The sequence below is a fragment of the Gallinula chloropus genome (genome assembly GCF_964237585.1).
Source record: "Gallinula chloropus genome assembly, chromosome: 1".
Taxonomy (NCBI): domain Eukaryota; kingdom Metazoa; phylum Chordata; class Aves; order Gruiformes; family Rallidae; genus Gallinula; species Gallinula chloropus.
The window spans coordinates 86,957,251-86,978,171 of record NC_140085.1 but is presented as its reverse complement, the minus strand read 5'-3'; the positions used below and the strand labels follow the sequence as shown (position 1 = coordinate 86,978,171).

Below are 20,921 nucleotides of genomic sequence, written 5' to 3'. Positions count from 1 at the left end.
TTCAGGAGCATGAACCAGGCACATGTCATGGCACAGGTCATCAAGGAAGCTGGTCATTGCACTAACGTAAAAATCACAGGAGAATATCAAATGACATACAGTATAAATCATCAACTCATTTGATCATGTGGTGGAGTTGCCTTTTAGAGGCAGTAAAAGATCTCCAGGACTAGCCCACGCAGGACTGAACAGTGCATTGAAAGGAACAACAAGAAGAAAATTTAGGTCTCGCTAACTTATGCTGCAAACAAAAGATGCTTCTAATAATTTCAAAATAATCAAGGAATGACAGAGACCTAAAAGTTGTTTCTAACTAATAATTGGCACCAAGTCCCAAAAAGGTGTCATATTTAATTACAGGTTTCATCCTGTAATCCTTCACCTTACAAACTCCTTTACTTGACATCCAGACTTAGTGATTTCTCACCTTTTGAAGGGTACTGAATTCTTCAAAGCAGTTGCCACCTCATCAGGACTGGCTTTAGCAAGATCAGCCACTGTGACAAAGCCAGCATTGTAAAGTGTCCTAGCACGCTGTGCATTCAGCAGAGACACTCGCACCAGGTCACAAAGCTCCCTGTGAACCCCAAAAGTGAGGCGGCTCTGGAACTGAGAGAGCAACAGCTCCATGTTGTGCCAACCCAGTCGATTACAGAAAACTGTTACCATTCCTGGAACACAGAAGATATATCAGTGTCTTAAACTCCAGCTCCAGTTTTACTAAGATGGATTAACACACACACGTAACTGAACAGGTTACATTTCTCACCTTCCCATTACTTGAACTAACTCATGTTTATTATAACTATGACGAGGAGCTGATCTCGCAGAACTGTCATTATTCTACAATGAACCAGTTTAATTAATCAGTGAGGTAGAAATTTTGAATGACACTGTTTTTTCAAAGGTGCCCATCTTGGCACATGGAAACACTGTAAGAAGATTCCCACGAACCAAGCACGCTGATGTAAAGAAGACAGGAGAAGCAGTGGTGAGTGGCAGTAAGAAGACAGGAGAAGCAGTGGTGAGTGGCAGTAAGAGAAGCCACAGATTCTTGAGGAAAGCCCACACTGATTTCCGTAACAGCCGAACTTGGCCTGCTGAACTGCAGTTACTGAGAGCATCACAGGAGGTAGCAAAGCCTGTGATAAAGGTTACAACTGCAGTCCCCAGAGCATGGGAGGAGGAAAAGAGCAGGGAAAGAACAGTTTCTCATTCGCAGATTGCATCTAGAGAATATGAAAAGATCTGAAAGACACAGCATCCATTACTGTTTTTATAGTGATTACAGAATACAACTTTTATCATATCTGCTAACTATGTATATCAAGTCAATAGTTCACTTGACTTCCCAAGTTACTTTGGTGAAAATTATTAACACTGGGAACAGAGAATTATGAAACTGCTACAACAAAAAGTTATTTATAGTACCAGAATTAATTTAAACTACTCTGCATCAGTTGGCGTGACCTTTTCATTTTGGGGTTTTGACTCATGCTGCAACCCACACATAGGGTTTGGCAAGTTGAGCTAAAATTGTTTTAAAAATTGAAGACCCACTTACAGAGTAAAGGAGGGTTTAGGCAATAGGAGAAAACCCCTCAGTCACAAGGTGGGTTGTTACTTCTACTCCTACACAGATCTAAGAAAGGTTAAAGGGGACAGCTATCTGGCCTCTTGTTATTGATTGATAAGTGACACAGAAACTACTCACTCTGTTTTGAAAACTATAAGTTTATGCTTCCTGGCCAACTAATTTGCAACTAAGAGAAAGCCATGCTAGGTCTTAGAGACCTCAAGCTTCACCTATGCTGCAAGGTACTCTTTCCTGGTAGAGCAAAGCATTCTTCAGAATGGACTTGTACTTAATTTCCATACTTAGCATTGAAAAAGCTCCATTCCTGCATAGTACAGAGATGATTTCCACAGACCTCAGCGTGCTACAGCACTGCTTGATTCCACTCAGCTGGCCTCCTTCCCACATCGCACTCTGTGGTTCCAACTCAAAGCAGGGGCAACCACAGATTAAGCTATAAAGCTGGAAGTGGTTTTACAAGACTGATTGCTGTTAGTACCACGCTGTGGCTATCTTATCCCCTTATCTGAAAGGAAGGAAATAAAACAGACTAGCTTGGGACTCTTGGGTATTTTTCCCAGACAACTCACCTGCATAAGTGGCAGCAGATTGCTGCAAGGATTGAAGCTGGCCACGACTACACCCATATTTCTTGGTCATATCCTTTAAGGGAACCTCACTGATTAAATCCAGAAGGGCAAGACTGGTGAAAAACCTGTAGAAGTACACATGGAAATAAAATCATCATCCAGAGCACTGGATGACAATGCACCATGATAGCATAGGACAGAATGGTACTATAGCATAGCACAGCACACAAAAGAAACAGAGAAGATGGCTTCCAAAAACATCTTGTGACACAGTAGAAACATCTCATAACACCAGCATTGTCAATCCAGGTCCAGGTTCTCTGAGGTATCAGCTCACTCAGAGAGGGATCAAGTTCCTAAAAAAAGGCAGAGAGCCTGTCCATTCCATGTGTTATAGCCTCTAGTCTTTGTGTGTTCACACCCATTTTAACTACCTTTTGTGGATGGCCATTTGTCTGTGCTGTTTCTCTGTTTTAGCTGTAATTTTGCCCTTTACAGAGCGAGCCAGGAAGCCTTCTTCAATCCCCACCAGCTCAGCCACACGTTTCATTGAGGCAGGCAGCTTCTCCCACAAGCAGAAAAACTGGTACCAATCAATTGTGGTCCATTCCTCATACACTGGGGTGACCTGAAGAAAATGAGACAATGCAAAAGCCATTTTTGTTCAGAGAAACAATCAGAGCAGAGCTTTGGGTAAACAAAAATAGAGCTTAGGGAATGTGGTTAGAGCATCCTACGCGCTACTCAGAGGCACTGACTCATAACCATGTACCTTGAAGAAAAAGCTCTTCTAACCTACTGATGAGAGCTGACTCACATGGGTACTCTAATGATTAAACAATTTGGAATCTTTGTCAGATTTCTCCCTAAATCCAAGCCACTGGAAGATTTCTGAGCTGCATCTTTAGTCTGCTTTGACAAAACAAAACTTCATACTTTTTTTTAAACAAAACTGACAGATATTTGTCAATCTCTTAAAACCACACTAACCACTGCCATGACATCTGATAAGGCAGGAAGGAACATAGATTTTGCCAGAACTCACTGAAGCTTTCATTTACCCAGAGTACAAGAAATCTCAGCTTTTATTAACACTAACAAAAAAGGTATCCAGAGCGTTCACACGCTTTTAGGCACAGAAAACCAACTCTCTTATCCTTCAGTCAGCACAGAGTCAGTGTCAGTATGAGGAGACAAAAAAATCTTCTTATCTGTATTGATATACTGCAAGATTAATTATTTTGAAATAGCTAATAGAGCTTGGGAAGCAGCTACCCTAACACAAAATAACAGATGCCTATGTAGTTGCAAATCATCCATGCCACCACAGATGCTGAAAAGAACAAGAGCTCTTAAGGTAGAAGACCACCTTTTGTTGACTGGGTTTTTTGAGAGGGGTGGAGCGAGGGTATTGGGGAATTTTTGTTGGGGGTTGTCTGGTTTTGGTTGATTTTTTTCTTTAAAGAAAACTCTTTTCCTAGCCTACATTTGTTCTAATCAATTTTCCCAAAATACAAGGTCTTGGAATTCAGTCTCATATTTCTACTAGTAAAACATTCAAGACCAAAAAGAATTAAAAAGCATTACAGCAGACATTTTCCCTGTAGCCCATAGGGAACACGTGGAGAACAGTTCTTTTAAGAAGAAAACAAAAAAGAGAGACACACCAAAACCGAACAAACCTTCGGCCTTGAAAACAAAAGGACCTTCAAGGAAGTGTCTTAAGCTAGCTTAATTGAAGGGAGTCTAAAGAACATTTTGTTCAAGAGCTTATACAGTCTAAAATAACATTAGACAAGCTGCTACAATTAAAAAATACAAGGTAAAAAAATGCACTGCCACTGTCTGTACCCCAGAATATGAACAAAATTCATCCCTTTATTTTCTGTTATATAGATGCAAACAGAGGGGGGGGGGAAATCACTAGTGCAAGACAAAGAACAGTCCACTAGTACAAACAGAACAAATACAACATGGTCCTGTTAACAGAGATATGGGTACATATGGGACACAGTGGTAGATGAAAAAAAAAAAAAAGTCTATCTGTATCATCCAATACCCAAGGAAGCAGAGACAGGCACCCTCAATCACTCATCTCCCCATCCCCTAGCTCAACAACAACTGTCATGCAAGCACATTCTCCTTGGAGTGAACTTCTTTTCAGGCAAGATGCCCAAATTTTGCCTTTGATTTATCACCCTTGTAAAGATAATACACTTCATACTTAAGGAGGTTAAAGACAACTCTCAAATTTCAGATGATGATTGCACAATGGACCTCTGGCAGCCATGAATGCTAAGATGTTCACTGCAACTCCATCTTATTTCCTCACTAACCTTCACAGGCTCATGCCTTCCTCTCCAAAGGTCTACTTTTTTGCCTAGTTTCTAAAATGTATATGCACACAAATCTTGACAAACTTTGGGACACTTTCCCCTCAAGCAATTATCATGCTCCTTCTTTAGGCCTAGCAGCATCACCAGGTAAGTAAACTAAATCAGAGATGAATTTCACTGTTAACGAGCCAAAGAAAGGTCCCTCCCTGCCCCCAGAAGAAAGCAGTCTAGTTCTCTGAGGCTTTCTATAGACAAAATATATGCTAAAACATCAAGTTTTCTGAGCTTCCAAAAGTAACCTGAGACAAAAGCTGCTGATCTCAGACACACAAGAAAACTAATTTGTTTCATCAAATGTCTCAGAAAAATTACCATTATCCTATATCCAAAACTTAAAAATTTCTGAAATCTTTCAAAGTCAGGAGTGACAACAGTGGGCTTAAATGTTGCACCTGCCTACACAATGGGCACTAGGGGAACAGGAAGTTTTGAGGAACGTTCGGTTTATAAACTTCATGAAGAATGAGCTAAGGAAAGTACAAACCAAGCCCCTGCATTCATGGAGTCCTCAAGAACTCTGCATTGTGCTTTCTCTCTTTTCCTTAGTTTTGGCAGTACAAAACAAACACTGAATGAGGAACCTACCAAATAGACAATATGCAGATCATTCTCCAGAACAAAGCTTTTCATAGCTCGCTGTAGGTCAGCAAAGATTTCCATGGCTTCAGTTGGTGAAAGAGAAGAGGAAAGCGTAGCTGAGCCAAGATGTGTTGGATGATAAACTTTTGCTGTTAAAAAAAAAAACCAACAAAACCAACAAACAGAGAGACATTTCAGTGCAAGTTTATAGCTTATTTTCAGGTTGCAAGATATTTTATAATTTTAGAGTTGCATAAGTCCACATTAGCCTATTTCGGAGTCCAAATCACAAGCCTTGAACCCTCTAACTGCTAAGACTAGCAGTTGTGGCAGCTATTTGAACAAAAGCCACTGGAATCCCATCTGCCATCCTGCCTAGTTATGTATTTCTTTCTTAGGAACACCAAATATTTGCTATGATCCCTTCTTTAAAAAAATACAAAGAAATTAGTGTGTAACTGGACTTCTTACTAGTACTATAACTCTCATATTTAGCCATTTTAAGAAAAAAACCAAAATTAGGAAAAAGTGCAACCATGTACACCAAGCAGTTCTAGGAGAGATTTGCACTCTCTTAGAATGTTCTTCAGAAAGACAAAAATCATAGGCTATAGTTAATGTGCACAAAGCCTGCAGTAAAAGTATGCCTTGTTTAAAGTTATTTGGGGAATTTGCAGACTGGGATGCATCAGTCTTAGAGGTGATGTGCAGAGGCCTTCCAAGAACAGATGATGAGATGATGCAGAGGCCTTCCAAAAACACATGAATGTAAAGAATGCTTAGTCACCCTCCAGAGAGCTAAAAAAATATCTTCATACACATGACTCTTCAACAAACAAACAAAAATGCACAGAAGTCCTCATTGTAAAGTTGAAGCACCTGTTCAGCGGCAGAAGATTTACTGGTTCAAAACTGGTAACAATTATTGCTGGGAAGAACACCAGTGTTACCTTTCACATCATTGCCAGAGTCCTGAACCTGGATGAATTCGTTTTCCAGCAACCATGCCACACAAGCCTCAATAGGTCCAGTCTGCACTTTGTCTTGTGGTTTCTCATTTTCCCACTTGCTTTCTTTCAAGCTGGACGCAAGAAGGGTGCAAGAAGCATAGGTCTGCACATCATCTGGAGTGCTGGCCACTCCTCCCACTATGATCTGTTGAAGAAAACTACTTGTTCATATTGCCAGAGAAGCAGTAGGATGGAGGATCTTATTGGAGAATCAAAGACACTGATCCATCAGACAGCTAAGTTTTACAGGAACGTGAGGCAAAGCAACTGCCAACCTTGAAGTACTTTTCTTGGCAAGAAGTTAGACAACTTAGGTAGAAGTAAGAGGACTAAGCTAGGGAAAGAATGAATTACAAAGTCTTATTTTGATAGCGGACATACTTACAGCAGCAATTTGGAATTGTGACTAGCCCCAGGCATTTTGCTTAGCCAACATCACAAAACACTTTTAAAAGGTTAGAACACCAACTGCAATTTTCTGAAGACGAAAAAGAAACCCTACAGAAGGGGCGTGTTGGGTATCACACCTGTTTGGTCACCAAAACTGTATTTTAAAAAGTTCAATTATTTCAGTGCAAAAGAGGTAGATAAGTTTAGGGGGAAAATAAGGGACCCTACGAGCTTCTATAAATGTTATTATGGCCTGATTCAGCCTAAAAAGCCTCTGGGATCAGTAATTTACAAGCATCTCTCAGTCAAGACTGTCGGGTCACACATGAAGTTTAAGAATTACACTTATTTCTGCCTGCAGTTTGAGTATATCTAAATGCAGAAGCAAAGCTTAGTAACCCCTGTGTGAGTGCTCACATCCTAATCTGCAGCAAGCAGAGAGTGAAGGATACCAAACAAAATGCAGAGCACTGACAGCAAGCTGGCAGACCCAACTAATTTTCTTCTGAAGCAGTTTGGGTTGATAGGGGAGGAAACAGAAGAAAAAGAAAGTGCACAGAAAACATTTAATGGTGTCACAAAAGAAACCATCCCACAATTACGGGACTGCAATAACAATTCTAATCCCTTTCCACACAACCTGTACCTCAAGTATGGCTCTTTTCATACTAGAAGCAACACCTTCCCCTTCTCTTCTATGCAAACAACTGCAAACAGGTTTGAGAGATCCCTGAAGTAGAGAAGTTCCTTTTGATCTTTCTGAGGGCTTGCAAACCAAAATGCTTTCACCTATAGGAACAGAAACAAACAAACAAAATTACAAAACCCTTGCAATTACAAATAAACAAATAAATTTAATGACCTTATATTGCACCTTAGCACTGTAATAGCAACATACAGTTTGTATGGACATACTGCAATGGAAAACTGTAGGCATTTCTGAACAAGCTGGGGGAAAAAAATCAAAAAAAAGAAGAGAAAAAAACTTTGCATCTTTGAACAGTGTCTATCCATTGCTATGTAAGAACTCCACAGATGCATAATACTTAAGAACTAAAAGCAGAGCAAACTTCAAAGTTACATTAAGCTGGTCAGGGTCTTGCCAAATCAGCTAAGGAGGTTCCATAGCCTGTGCATCTGCTTGCTTCTTGTTCTTGAATTGACTGGAACTATAACATACAGCAATATCCATTTTTCTTCTGCTCTATATTACTAAACTGAAAAGATTCTCAAAAGCAAGAAGAAAATGTAAAAGCTGCACAGCACTTCAACTCTGTGTAAGTCAACCAGCTTTCACTTCTGAAATGAAGTAACACGGATAACAAAGTAATTCAGAAATCCAAAGTTATTATCCTAAGTAACTATTCACTCTCTGAACTTCCATATATGCACACACCCATAGACACATAAGATCTTATGTTTCCTGAATGGTTAGCACTGAAAGTACATCTAAATATACTTTACCTTAAGATTCTCTATCAGACACTGTTACCTTGATCCCTAACTACAGAAATGCTGTGGGAGACATATAAGGTCCCAGAGCCATGAAAAGAAAACCAAAAATAATGGGCCAGTTCCTTAAATGAGATAATAGTACAGACTATCCATGGCAAATGCAGTAGTCACATAAAGGAGATTTTTTTCAACAATGACATTACAGAGAAACCAAGTCCCTGGGAGATCCAGCTAGTTAGAAGCTTTGCCAATTGGCACAGGATAAATGAATTATGGATAGGACAAGCTTGCCTTTGACCAAGAAGAGAGCACTAGATTTGGATTAGCTGTACAATAAATATCATATATGGTTTATGATAACTTGTAAAGATTTAGATGCACATAGACTGGACACCAAGGTAACTGGTGCTGGGTATCTTAGTAGGGTCCTAGGAACGCTAATTTATGATAAAACCATAGAAGCGATAATGCTACAATAATTAGAAAATCCAGAGGGAATGAAAACATAACTGCATTTAAATTTAATGAACAGAAGAAATACTTCAAATGCAGTGTAGGAAAGTAACCAAATATAGCTTTAAAATGATGTTATGGTTTAATTGCAGGATGAAAGACATTCTCATAGGATTTGTCTTTGGGAATTTTTTATCCTGTCAGATGAAACTTTTGACATCTGTTGACCATGTACATTTGCCAGAGCTGAGAGTACAGAAGATAAACTGCCTGTAAGCATTTTGTGAAAGCAAAGCTTGTTTTGATTTTAGTAATAAAGAAGGTTCTCTCATTTTATCTTTGAGTTCTGATGTGACCTACGATTTTCTCATAAAACTTTGACTCTTCAATGTGATAAATCTAACCAAAGATGGGAATTTATTTGGCTCTACATTATCTGTCAGTTATACAAGACATAGGGGAAACCCTTTCCCAAGTTGCCACTGAGAACTGAGACAGTATTCAGTAATTGCAACTTAGTAAACAGTAAAAAAAAAAGAAAAGAAAAAAGGACCTAAGCTGTTCTAAGATCCCTTATTGAACATTTCAGATGAGAGGGGAAGTCTAGGTTGGCATTAGACTAGATGAAGACCAGAGGACTCCGGCTATGTAGGCATAAAAATCCATTAAAAGCAAAAATGACCCTGTTATATTTCTAGGTTTTGTTCAGCGACATCAAACAGCTTTATCTATTTCACCTTGGGAACATGACAGTTTTGATGAATGCAAAAATAATCAAATTTAATTTTCTAAGATTTTTTTTTAATTCCCATCAAATCAGAAAAAAAAATTAAATCAGAACCTAAGACAATCCAAAACTACAATGTCAAGAGGGTAGGAGGAAATCAACTCAACAACGTTTATCTCGTATCTGTCAGCTGAATTTCATATCCACATAAGGCATTTTTCCAGCTGAAGCTGCTGTCCTCCAGTCTCCCTACTCTGTGAAAGTGTAGCAGCTGGTAATGTAGCTTTGTGTTCTCATCCAAAAGACTCTGCGGAGTGGAAAAAAATGGTACATTCATGAAGCTCATCAGCATAAAACCAACTGCTTACTGTGCAAAACACAGTCACATCAGAACTGTCAAAAAAGGGTACTAATTATTGCAACTTGAAGGGGAAAAAAAAAAAAGGAGACTTCAAGGAATAGTGTAATTTTACACCTGCCAGCTACACTCAAATGACAAAGTCTGGAAAATTTCAAAATACAGCATGCAGCTGCCCTTTTCTTTAACACGTAGGGATAGCTCACAGAGATATAGGTCGCAAAATGCTCTGTTGCTATGCTACTCCAGCAAAAATAGAAAGTTAAATGTAAGAACAGTCTGCTTACACAGGGTTGCTGCAAGCACCCGTCAAACCATCAGTAGGGCAAATCCCACTTCCTGCTCCTGTTGAACTTCTTGTTTTCTACTGTGGTTATACCTGTGTAACAATTTTTTTCCCAAATACCATCCATGAAGATACATTTCCATTGCAAATTAAATAACCAGCAGGATTATTTTGTTGACCACCCATCAGTGACACAGTATGCACGAAGATACCATATTATCTATGAACTGTTCATGTTCCTCTGTACATCACATTACTACTTTCAAGATCTATAAAAGTTATGGTTAAGTTTAGTGGAAGTTCAAATCCAAATCAGAACTTCAGACAACAGAAGAAGTTCACCAAACTATCGTAGACTTTAAATGCATTTCTTACATTTTAGGCCTGTCCAATGAGATTTTACTGTAAATTTACTGTAAACTGACCATGGATCACACAACTAAGGCAAAGGAACAGCACAGCCTTAAAAGTTAACAAGAATGCAAAGGAGAAAATAGCCTGTTCCTGAAGCAACTGACATGTAAATACCAAAGTAAGAGTCATGCAGTGAAAAGAATCCCCTGGGAATAATGATTTTTACTCCATTAATACCAAACAAATTCATCTTGATTAAGTTAATCATACTGAATATCAAAGGAATTCATCATGATTAGTCACTAATTGTGAAGCACTGCCCTGGATTTAATCAGGTTAGCATCGCTCTTAGAGAATGTTAATAAAGCCTCTGCTTACCCTCTGTGTCTACTCCTTTCCTGCCAGCCCTTCCAGCCATCTGCTTGTAAGTGAGAACGTCCAGCAGTTTGCCACCAAACATGGGAGTCCGTATAATTACTCGGCGTGCAGGCAAATTCACTCCAGAGGAGAGCGTGGAGGTTGCTGCTAAGACTCTAATCAAGCCCTGGCGAAAGGCTCCTTCAATTATGTCCCGTTCATCAAAAGTCAGACCTGAGGAGAGATGACTTTCAGCAAACCTGGTAGAGCTTAAGAGCTAATAACATTATTGTCAAGCAAGGGGAAGAACAACCAAGTTAATGACCACTCGCCTTTCAGTGGTAGGAACTAGACTCACAGTGCCACCTCACAGTTAACTTCTTTCAAACCGTAAGGGAAGCAAAATTTCACAATTAAGTTTTCACTATAAATTTGACAGCTATAACCTAGCTTTTCTAAGTGGCTTGTACACACTGTAGCAAGATGAACAACTATTTACTATGCACCTTCAAGCACTGCACATAAATAAATATATAAAGAAAGAAAACTGGATATAACAAACACAGGAGGGAGCTAGGATTTAGTCCTTCGCTGGCCTGACCCTGTTCTCCTTCAGTATTTCTACTCTAGGTTACAAGTCTAGAATGTATCTTTCTACATTTCCTTGAGGGCTTCAGGCCAATATTATTCTTGAGAAAGAAATTCACACTCTATAAGCATTTGGAATTATTCCCCCTACATATTCAAGGCCATAGCTACTGTTCTCTCTTCCAGAATCAGTCCTTTCTCTCAGTAGACTAACAGGTGACATACACTATTACCTACTTAAGCATGAAAGAAAAGATCTAGCCAGAAGTGTTCATGTTGTACTACTCCTATTTACTCATCTACTTCAGTATTCCACTAAGAAAAATTGCTCTGAAATACTCTGGCAGCTTTAGGGACAACTTGAAAATGCTTGTGCTGCAAATCAGCTAATTGTTCAGGCATTTCACAAAAAAAAATTTAAGTTGCATTTTAAAAGTTGCTGTTATACAACATAACACAGAGATGATTTATCATACAGTTAGTTAATTAAAGTCTTTGGCCACAATAAAAGAATTTCAAGTTTACCTCTAACTGTGAGATCCTCAAAGCATGTTAATTTGGTTATAAGCTGCAGATGGCTTCATAAAGCAACTTCAAAAAGTAAATTTCTGGTAACTACAGCAAAACAGACCCATATGACTACATCATTACAGAATTCAAAATCAAGACTGGGAATACCTGCATGATGAAATGCCACTCCCCATGGCAAAGTACGTTGGAGCACAGAATCCAGGCCTGAGACAGAACGCTTTAGCTGATCCAGAACCTCATCAATCCCTTCTCTATCCACGACAACTGGGGAAAGGGCTGAGTTTTTTGCAGAACCTTGAGGAAAAAAATATATATATATAGTTTCTACTAACATTGATTTACATAAAAAGCACTGTGTATATTACAGTCTCCTACTAACTATTTTTCTCTTACTTTCAGCCCATTGCAAACTGTAGAATTCCCTGGCAATGATGTCTGCCAGCTTCTCACACCAGTTCTTGGATGGGCAGAAAAGCAGGACTGAATGGCCGTCACAAACAGTCTCGTAACACAGGCTCACAACATGATCTTCATCTCCCTGAGTTGAGACAAAATATTTTCAATACACATTAACACTGAATAGGGTTTGTAAATGCTGCCACTCGTCTGTGTCACACTTCTGTGTCACATTTGTGTGTCTTCTACTTCACATCAGAAAGAAGAGGGAACAAATAAGATGAAGCGCTGTTACCTTAGTTTCTGTCTTGCTTTAGGAGGGCCAGTATGACCACGTTGCTGTGGACAGCCCTAGACCTACCTGTGAATAAACCTAAGGTTTTACGTCTTGCTTTCATAATGCAGTTTCTGAATGAAAGCTACACAGTGCACAAAAAGAAAATATCACTGCAACCTCCATGTCACAGCTAACAGTAGTGGAGAAGATCTAGGAAGACCCTTGAGGGAAAACACCCGTCCTGCAGTAACTAAGGAAGAAGACTTACCAGCTAGGATGTCCGAACTGAAAGCATGAGATGTAGTAGTCCAAGCATTCCTAGTAAGATGCAACCAGCAAGCATTGCTGACCAAAGACTGGAAGTGCTCAGAGCACAGTGAAAGACCTTTATAGATCGTTATATGGATGTGCATGCGAAACCCCACTGTTCACAGCTTGCCTTTTTGGTTTTAAGATTCTAAGAGAGTCCCTGCAACTGATCAGTTTTGCTTGGTTAAGGCAAATTCCCTTCCAGCCAGCAGGCCAAAGGAGGAAGAGAAAAAAGGTAGGCATACAGAAAGAAATAAAAAGCACTGAAATGCAAATGAAAACAGGACAGGAATGGCAGAAACTGCATATACACATCAAAAGCTCAGAACGGATTCAGACAAATTCAGCAAAGGTTGTGAGGTCATCAGATTCCTTTTCTTGGTTGGCTGAGGCACAGAACATATAAGTCTGAAGGTCCAGTGATAGATTTCAAGCCCAAGAGGACCACTTGGTCTTACAAAATCAGCCAGCTCCCTTAAACTGCTGAGTCATAAGTCTGGTTTAGTTCTTTCTCTCATTTTAGTACCGATCCAAAGTGATTATTTCAAAAAGCACCCAGAAAAAGACATGCTACATCACCTTCTCAATATGACCACACAAAACCATCTCCTCTGTCTCTAGGATCCCTTTGCTTTGCTTTGCCAGCTGCTGACAACAGAATGTTTGCACACAGTAAGAACTGGGTGCAAAACATTCCAAAATATTGCTGGCATTCAGCCCATATTGTCCAGCTGCTATGCCTGTCTTACACAGAGCAGTTGAAAGGACTGGGGAGAGAATTCACTCCTCAAATACTTCACAGAAAAGGAACCAACAAGTAGGAACTACAAACTTCCCATTTCTACCCATTTGCTTCTTCCAAATTGTTATAGTATGCTACCCTTAACTTTTCATACCCTTGTCAAGTGTGCAAAAGGACTAAATAGAGAAAGTAGATTCAGAAGAATCAGGATGGACATCTTAAATTTAGATCATTTAAGTAGTTCAGCATAAGCACGTCCAATAACAGATTTTAATGCAAATATATTCTGCCAATGATTAATGAAAATTCCTTGGCCTAACCAGGAAATATTTACGTTCATTTACGAAAGTGAAGTAAATTCCAGGACACAGGAGAGGGTGGTGGGTAAGGGGAGAATCAAACTCTTTATACCTGTCAAATGCTTGGAGACAAGATCATCAAAGTCAACTTTGTCTTCAAGTCAGTTTAAAAAAATTTCAATAACTTCATGAGCGTGAGTTGGGTTTTTTTTTTTTTGTTTAAGTAGAAGACAAAGAAAAAAAAAAAAGTCCTTAGTTTGAGCATACAGTCTATGACATGAACAATGAAGAGTGACCTGGACAGGCTGGAGAAGTGGGCCCAGGTGAACCTCAGGATGCTCAGCAAAGCCAAGTGCAGTGTCTTGCACCTGGGTCAGGACAATCCCCATTATCCATACAGGTTAGGAGATGATGAGCTTGAACGCAGCTCTGAGGAACAGGAGTTGGGAGTACTTGTGAATGAAAAGCTGGACATGAGCCACTAGTGTGCATCTGCAGCCCAGAAGGCCAACTGCATCCTGGGCTCCATCAAAAGAAGCATGGCCAGCAGATTGAGAGAGGTGATTCTGCCCCTCTGCTCTGGTGAGACCTCACCTGGAATACTGCATCCAGCTTTGGAGCCCTCAACACAAGGACACGGACCTCTGAAGAGTGTCCAGAAGAGGCCACAAAAATGATCAAAGGGCTGGAGCACTTCTCCTGTGAAGACAGGCTGAGAGAGTTGGGGTTGTTCAGCCTGGAGAAGAGAAGGCTCCGGGGGGACCCTATAGCAGCCATCCAATACCTGAAAGGTGCCTATAAGAAATCTGGGGAAGAACTGCTCACAAGGGCATGCAACAATAGGATGAGGGGCAGTGTTTTTAAACTACAGCAGGACATGTTTAGATCAGAGATTAGGAAGCTGTTCTTCATGAGGGTAGTGAGACAGTGGAATAGGTTGCCCAGAGAGGTAGTGGAGGCCCCATCCCTGGAGATATTCAAGGTCAGGCTTGATGGGGCTCTGAGCGACCTGATCTAGTGAAGACGTCCCTGCTTACTGCAGAGTGGCTGGACTAGATGACCTTTAAAGGTCCCTTCTAACCCAATACATTCTATGAATATCATCTAGTAAAACAAAAAAATTAGAAACATAACAGTAGCTGTCTTTTTAACTTTAGCTGTACCCCAAACCACTGCTCAGTTTTATTACCTTCAGTTGAAGCTTGGGCTGGAATTCTCGCACTAAATTCATGGAGGAGTCATAAATGTTGCTACCAATTTTCACCCACTCCTTGAGGGGCACAGGGCGAAAATCTGTACAGTACAATTCTGCATCTAACCAGGAGGCTAGGAGTCCCAAGTTAGGGAGGGTAGCACTCATGCCTACTATCTGTATGCCACCAAAACAGGGGCTGGTCTTCTCCACCTGTCTGGAAGTGGTTAAAAGAAAATGAGTTAGTAACAACATAGGCTAACATGTTCTGGAAAAAAGCATTCAGAAAAACTAAACCCAGCCTACCTCCTTGCAGAGTTTAAAGTACAAAGCTATTTTTTAAAACATCTTGAAAAAAGAAAGAAGCCATGCTCTACTCTTAGCACACACAATATCAGGCTACGAATTGATAACAAGATAGTTCAACTTTTTATCATTTTGAACCTAAACTTTAAGCTTCTTTAGGTAACAACAGCCATAAACTGATTACATATTGGGAGAAATTGAAAACAAATAAATAAATTAACTATTTTCTTGCTGTTAACGAAACCATGGAAATAAAGGAATGGTTCAGTCTCCACTGCAGTCTTTCTAAGCTTAAATGTCTTAATTAAAACACTTCAATTTGTTTCAATTTCAAGAAAAACAATACCACATGAAGGTTTTCCTAGAGCTGGGAACCAAAGCCCTTAGTTCAGCAAAGAGGAAAGCAGCCTCAAAGAGCTGAACAGCAGCTTCCACTAAAGGCAGTGAGAAGTAATGGACTCTTAACAGACCTGAAAACACAAACCATTAATTTAGATATCCAAATGTATATTTTAATTCAGGGTTTTACATCCACACAATGCTGGGTGGGGGGTGGGGAGAGTATGCTGCTAAGCCTACGTTTAGAAACTACTCATTTGCATTGCACTGAGCCACAAATTGAGACATTAAAAAAAAAACCCACCCCCCAATAAAAAAAAAAAAACAAACCCCACAGGTCTGACAAATCAATGTGAGCAAAAAACTGGTTTGAACTTCCTTAGATCTGATAATCCTGGCAAAGGCAAGATAGAGGAAAAAGACTACCCAGAAGCTAGAGTATAGAAAGGACAGTCACTGACAAGACAGAAAGAGGGAAGATGCAGAGAGGCACTCTCATATCCAAGCTCTTCAAGCATTTCCTAGTACAGCTCCATCTACCTTGCAGATCTTTTCCGCCTACAGCAACTTTCAATCTTTTCCCCCCCAAAGGAACTTTTGACCTTCAAGGATTAAAAAAGTTACAGCTACACAAGACACTCTTTGACTGGGGAGGAGAAAAATCTGCTGCAGTATTTTGGCTGGGTCTGCAAAAGCCTCTTGAAGAAGCAAGGGCACCCACGCTGGCAACTCCATCACAGAACGTTTTCTTGGTGCAAAGACACAGCCTTACACTCCAGTGCGACATCCACCTAACCACTTAAAAAGCTCTTAAGAGTGCTGGTCGTTCTGATAACCAGTCAGGTTTGACCATGTTTAAAGCATCAGCCTTTAACAGGACAAAAAGCACCATAGACTTGGAAGGACATCTGAAAGAAAATGTGGTCTTCAACTCCAGGAACCTCAAGTGGATTCCAGAACAAAAACAACAGCCACCTCCTTCATGTCAGTAAGTGGTACAGGGAACCACCGTCAACCTGACCATGACAGAGAGACGGAGGATCTGTGCCCTAGTGCCTGTATGGTGAAGACTGAAGTATTGAGTCTTCCCAGAAAGATTTCTTGATGTATCCATCCCTTGCTTCCTGACAAATATTTTCTCCTTCCTGCTTCTTCAATGCAAGGGAAGACAGCAGAGAGCAGACCTGCATCTGTGCTGCAGCTACTCATGCTGCTCGGAAGTATACCGGCTTCCACGACTTATGGGGAGACTATGAGAAAGTCAGGTGATTACACCCAGAACACTCATGGATCCTGGAAATTAGGATGGGAAAGACTGGCCAGTGGAGAGCTAATGTAGAAATGTCAGTTCCCCCAGAACTATGTAGGTAGTCTGTGTGTAGCCCAGCATTGGTATGACTTGCAAGGCAGAAAGCAGCGAGAAAACTGGCAAAATCTGGCTTTTGGTGCTAAGGGAACAGTTTATTCTGATTCCTGTCAGCACTAACAGTAAAGCTAAAGAAGATCAACACTTCTTGCATTTGCCTTTGTGTTAGCGCAGTACAAAGCAGCTGGGCAGTTTGGTGCTGGGTATCTAGATACTGAATCCTTAAAGCTCTTCTGAAACATTTCATCTGTTCCTCAGTGTCTAATCAGTTGTGCTAAAGGCAAGAAAATAGGCAACCACTCAGCTACCATGTTAAAAGCAAGGATCACCCTGAGCAGTGTTAACTAAGCGGACTACTGGCACATCCTCTTAAGTCTTCTGATCCATTCACCATTGTCAAGCTCACACAACGCCCACTCTTCCACAGTACCCAAACATTTCAGTAGGATAAATACCCCATTCCATGAAACACCAAAAAATTAGGCAGGGCAAGTCCACTAGCAAAGCCATTAAAAGAAATACAAAGTTAGGTTTGTTTAAATTAAATAGGCTAAAAAAGTAAATGAAAGCTTCAGCCTTATTTCCTTTCCTGCGAGAATGAATCCCGTGATAGCACACAGATTGAAAAATAGGAAAAGAGGTTTTTACCACAACAGCAGACCCCTGAGAGGTGGTACAGTGAGACCTTAATAACCAAAATATTCTAGGTCATCGACCTCATAAAAACCCTGGAGCTAACCCAAATTTCCAATAACCCAGAGAACAAAATATTTGGAGCCATCTATAATTTAGCATTAAAAGACAAACATCCTGAACTACCCACCGTTTTGCAACCTTCTCTGTAACGTATCTAACTTTGGTCAGAAGGAGTTCCAGCAGATATCCTCGATGAGAGTCTCCCAGCATGTGCAACTCATCCACAACCACCACTCCTGATAAAGAGAAGCGCTACAGTTATATCTGACAAAGCTCCAAACTAAGAACAGATAGCCTCAATCATTTCATATTCCACATGATTAACTGAAACTTATATTCACAAATCCAGCTCTGCTTACCAACAGCAATATGGCTTCCTTCTGTCACTGATTTTTCCAAGAGAGATAAATCATGACCAATGTCATGACATATAATAGCCACCACCCCAACCTCATGCACACACACAATCAGCTTTTTTAAAAATGAGAATAAACAGGTTAAGTTGTTAGTCTGGCCACCATGCAAAACAGTATTGCAGCAGCTGTACTGTAACCTCTCTGGAAGTAAAAAAACACCAGGCCTCAAAGTATCTGGAAAGGAGTATTACGGCATCCAAATGAGCTAGTTAAAAGCTTTGATGACATCACTGTCTTAGTGGAAAACATTCCTCTTTACTAATACAGTAATGTCAAAAAATAAACCCAGAAGAGATGTAATTACATTGGCATAGCCTGCTTCCTAATACATCTTTTTTCACTAAGCAACCCTGAATGAGCTCTACTATTCCATGTGAACATAAGAAAAAACTTTGTCACTCTGAGGGTGGCAGAGCACTGGCACAGGCTGCCCAGAGAGGTTGTGGGCTCTCCTTCTCTGGAGATACTCAAAACCCACCGGACATGATCCTGTGTGACCTAACCTAGGTGATCCTGCTCTGCCAGGGGTGGTGGGAACACGACTAGATAATTTCCAGAGGTCCCTTCCAAGCCCTAACATTCTGTGATTCTGTGTGTGAATCCCATGCTTTGGCTTTCTTAAAAAAAAAAAAAAATCTCCTTACACAACTGCTCTGTCTGAAGCCTCTATCAGGCTTCATTAGTTCTGCTGCTGTGGATTATTTCCCCCCCCTCTCTTTGGTAGAGCTATGTAACATCTTCCTGGCACTGCTAAAATAGCAGGAGTTTAATGGCAAATGTGACCTTGTATTATCTATTTCAATGTTATTTTTCATTCTTTTTTCTCCTTCCTACGTATGTTCCTTCCCTCTCCGTCTGTTTTCTGCCCCCCCTTCTCTTTCAAGCCACGTAAGTTAGACGAGTGCTGCACTGCTTTATCAGCCTCTTCTACAAACTCCCACCCATCCAGCTCCTCTGCCTTATTGTGCTTCCTCTCTTCAGTGCTTCCTTGTAAAAAAATGGTAATTCGTTGGTCACCAAATAAGATTCAGCTACCAGAAAAGGCTTCCCCATACAACAGATGCCTGAATTCTTCCAGCAGTTGAGATGGGACAGAGCAATCAGGTATCTACCAAAGTAAAATTAATACGAGTTACCTTTCCAGCCTTTGTGCCAAGCAGCAGCATGTTTTGCTTCCCAAAACCCAGCGCAGAACACTAGTGGTGCCTACAGGCCAAAGCAGAAGCGATGCCACTATCTGTTGTGCGGGCCACTTGCTCTATACCTTCTGCTGTTACACAGCTATAATAAATACTCCAGCCCACGCTAGACCTGAGTGGTGCTACCCTGTCAGCCTGCAGGCTGGTGAGACCCGGCTGTCAGACACGCACAGTGCTCTTCTCTACTCAGGCAGCGCTCAGGAACACACAGGGTGCTCCTATCTCTCCAAGCAGCGCTCAGGACGTACCCACTGGGGTAACACAGCAGGAGTAATCAGGCAACCAGGACTGTTCACAAAGCTATCCTCATCTTAAAACAGATTGCAGCCAAAGAGGACTACAGATTCCAGCATGCAGTGGTATTTTCTACTCAAGCTCAGGCGTGCAAGTGGGACCAGAATTTCATCACACTGAATTGCTGCTGAAAATGAGGCAAGTCTCAGTCTCCTCCTTCTGTCTGCAAATTAGGTGTGCCCCTGGAAGACTGCTGGGGAACAAAAAAAAAAAAAAGACTAAAAAGTACCTGAAAGCTATCATACATGTTTACATTAGAATAACTAAGCTGCTCCAAGTCCACATGCTGTTTAAAACTAAAAAATTCTGACAGGCAGGGAAGATTTGATTATTTTTTAAAATACAATTAAACTAGCAATTTTTAAATTGCAAGTTTAAATTAAGAAAAAAACAAGTTAGGTATCACAACAGCACATTACACATCCATTCCCATCTGACAGGCTGAGACGGCAGCAGATTCTTCCCTAATCTGCTTTCTTAAAAACTTCTTTAACATCAAAGTCAGGAGGCTGAACAAGGGGAGTACCATCTACCTCAATGTTCAAGACTGACACACATTATATAATAATTAGCAACACAAAATTGCTTTTAACTGCTTCATACAGCAAAGAAAGCCCTGCCAGGCAGAGAATTTGAGTTTCTCTCAACAATTTCCAAAGGAAACGTGAGCTCTCAGCAGGCGGCTGACATCAACAAAAAGGAACAGCTCAAACCTGAGGTGGGATCCAGCCAAAATTACAGTCATCTCCCAATAACTCATCTCTAAAGATAAAACACCCTCATTACGAGCTGATCTAAATTTAGAATTAATTAGAAGACAAGGTAGTCTTGCTGTTTCAAACAAGCTTGCTTTAAACTTGTTTTAAAGATTATACATAAACTCAAATTTAATTTTAAAAAATTATTTCAAATAAGCATATAAAGAAAAAAATCCCAACATTTTTACATTTATTTTAGCTATACAGTCCTATTGAGGGACAAGACAAACAGAAGGTTGCAGCAGAGATGTTTTCAAACAGTGCAAGAAAAACATCATGCTTTAAGAAGGTATCGGTGTTAAGGGCACATATTCAAACTTAAATCTTAATCACTTGGCTAGTTAGACTGTATGATTCTTCTCTGGTACATCCATCTGCAACTGTAGGGGTGGAATAGAGGTACCAACCAACAGAATTTGGCATATCTTTAGTTTCTGAAAGATGGTATCATTAAACAACACATTTTAGTATAACAGGTGTTCTTCTGAGGCACCCAAGCCAATATAAATATGGACATCATGACCCTACTCTCTGCCTTATGCTGGCAGTACAGCATGTACAGTGTGGTGACCTAGGATCAAACTAACCTAATTAAAAAAAAAACCAAACTCTAAGCCTTGTATTGAAATAAGGAACTGGATGATCACCAGTTCTCTTCCAAGGAAAAGGATGAAGACATACA

The 20,921-nt window shown here is 40.3% G+C and overlaps 1 protein-coding gene across 1 annotated transcript in view; it reads right to left on the bottom strand.

Moving 5' to 3' along the window:
* Nucleotides 1–20,921, bottom strand: part of POLQ (DNA polymerase theta) — a gene marked incomplete at its 3' end in the record, with an annotated part of 55,037 nt that overhangs the window by 26,808 nt on the left and 7,308 nt on the right. The window contains exons 5-15 of the mRNA XM_084264767.1: nt 17,700–17,808; nt 14,863–15,082; nt 12,044–12,188; nt 11,798–11,944; nt 10,553–10,765; nt 7,188–7,330; nt 6,092–6,296; nt 5,148–5,290; nt 2,601–2,794; nt 2,167–2,291; nt 428–671 (exon numbers count right to left, since the gene is read on the bottom strand). Coding sequence (XP_084120893.1) covers nt 428–671; nt 2,167–2,291; nt 2,601–2,794; nt 5,148–5,290; nt 6,092–6,296; nt 7,188–7,330; nt 10,553–10,765; nt 11,798–11,944; nt 12,044–12,188; nt 14,863–15,082; nt 17,700–17,808 — 1,888 coding nt within the window. The remainder of the gene's footprint in view (nt 1–427; nt 672–2,166; nt 2,292–2,600; nt 2,795–5,147; nt 5,291–6,091; nt 6,297–7,187; nt 7,331–10,552; nt 10,766–11,797; nt 11,945–12,043; nt 12,189–14,862; nt 15,083–17,699; nt 17,809–20,921) is intronic.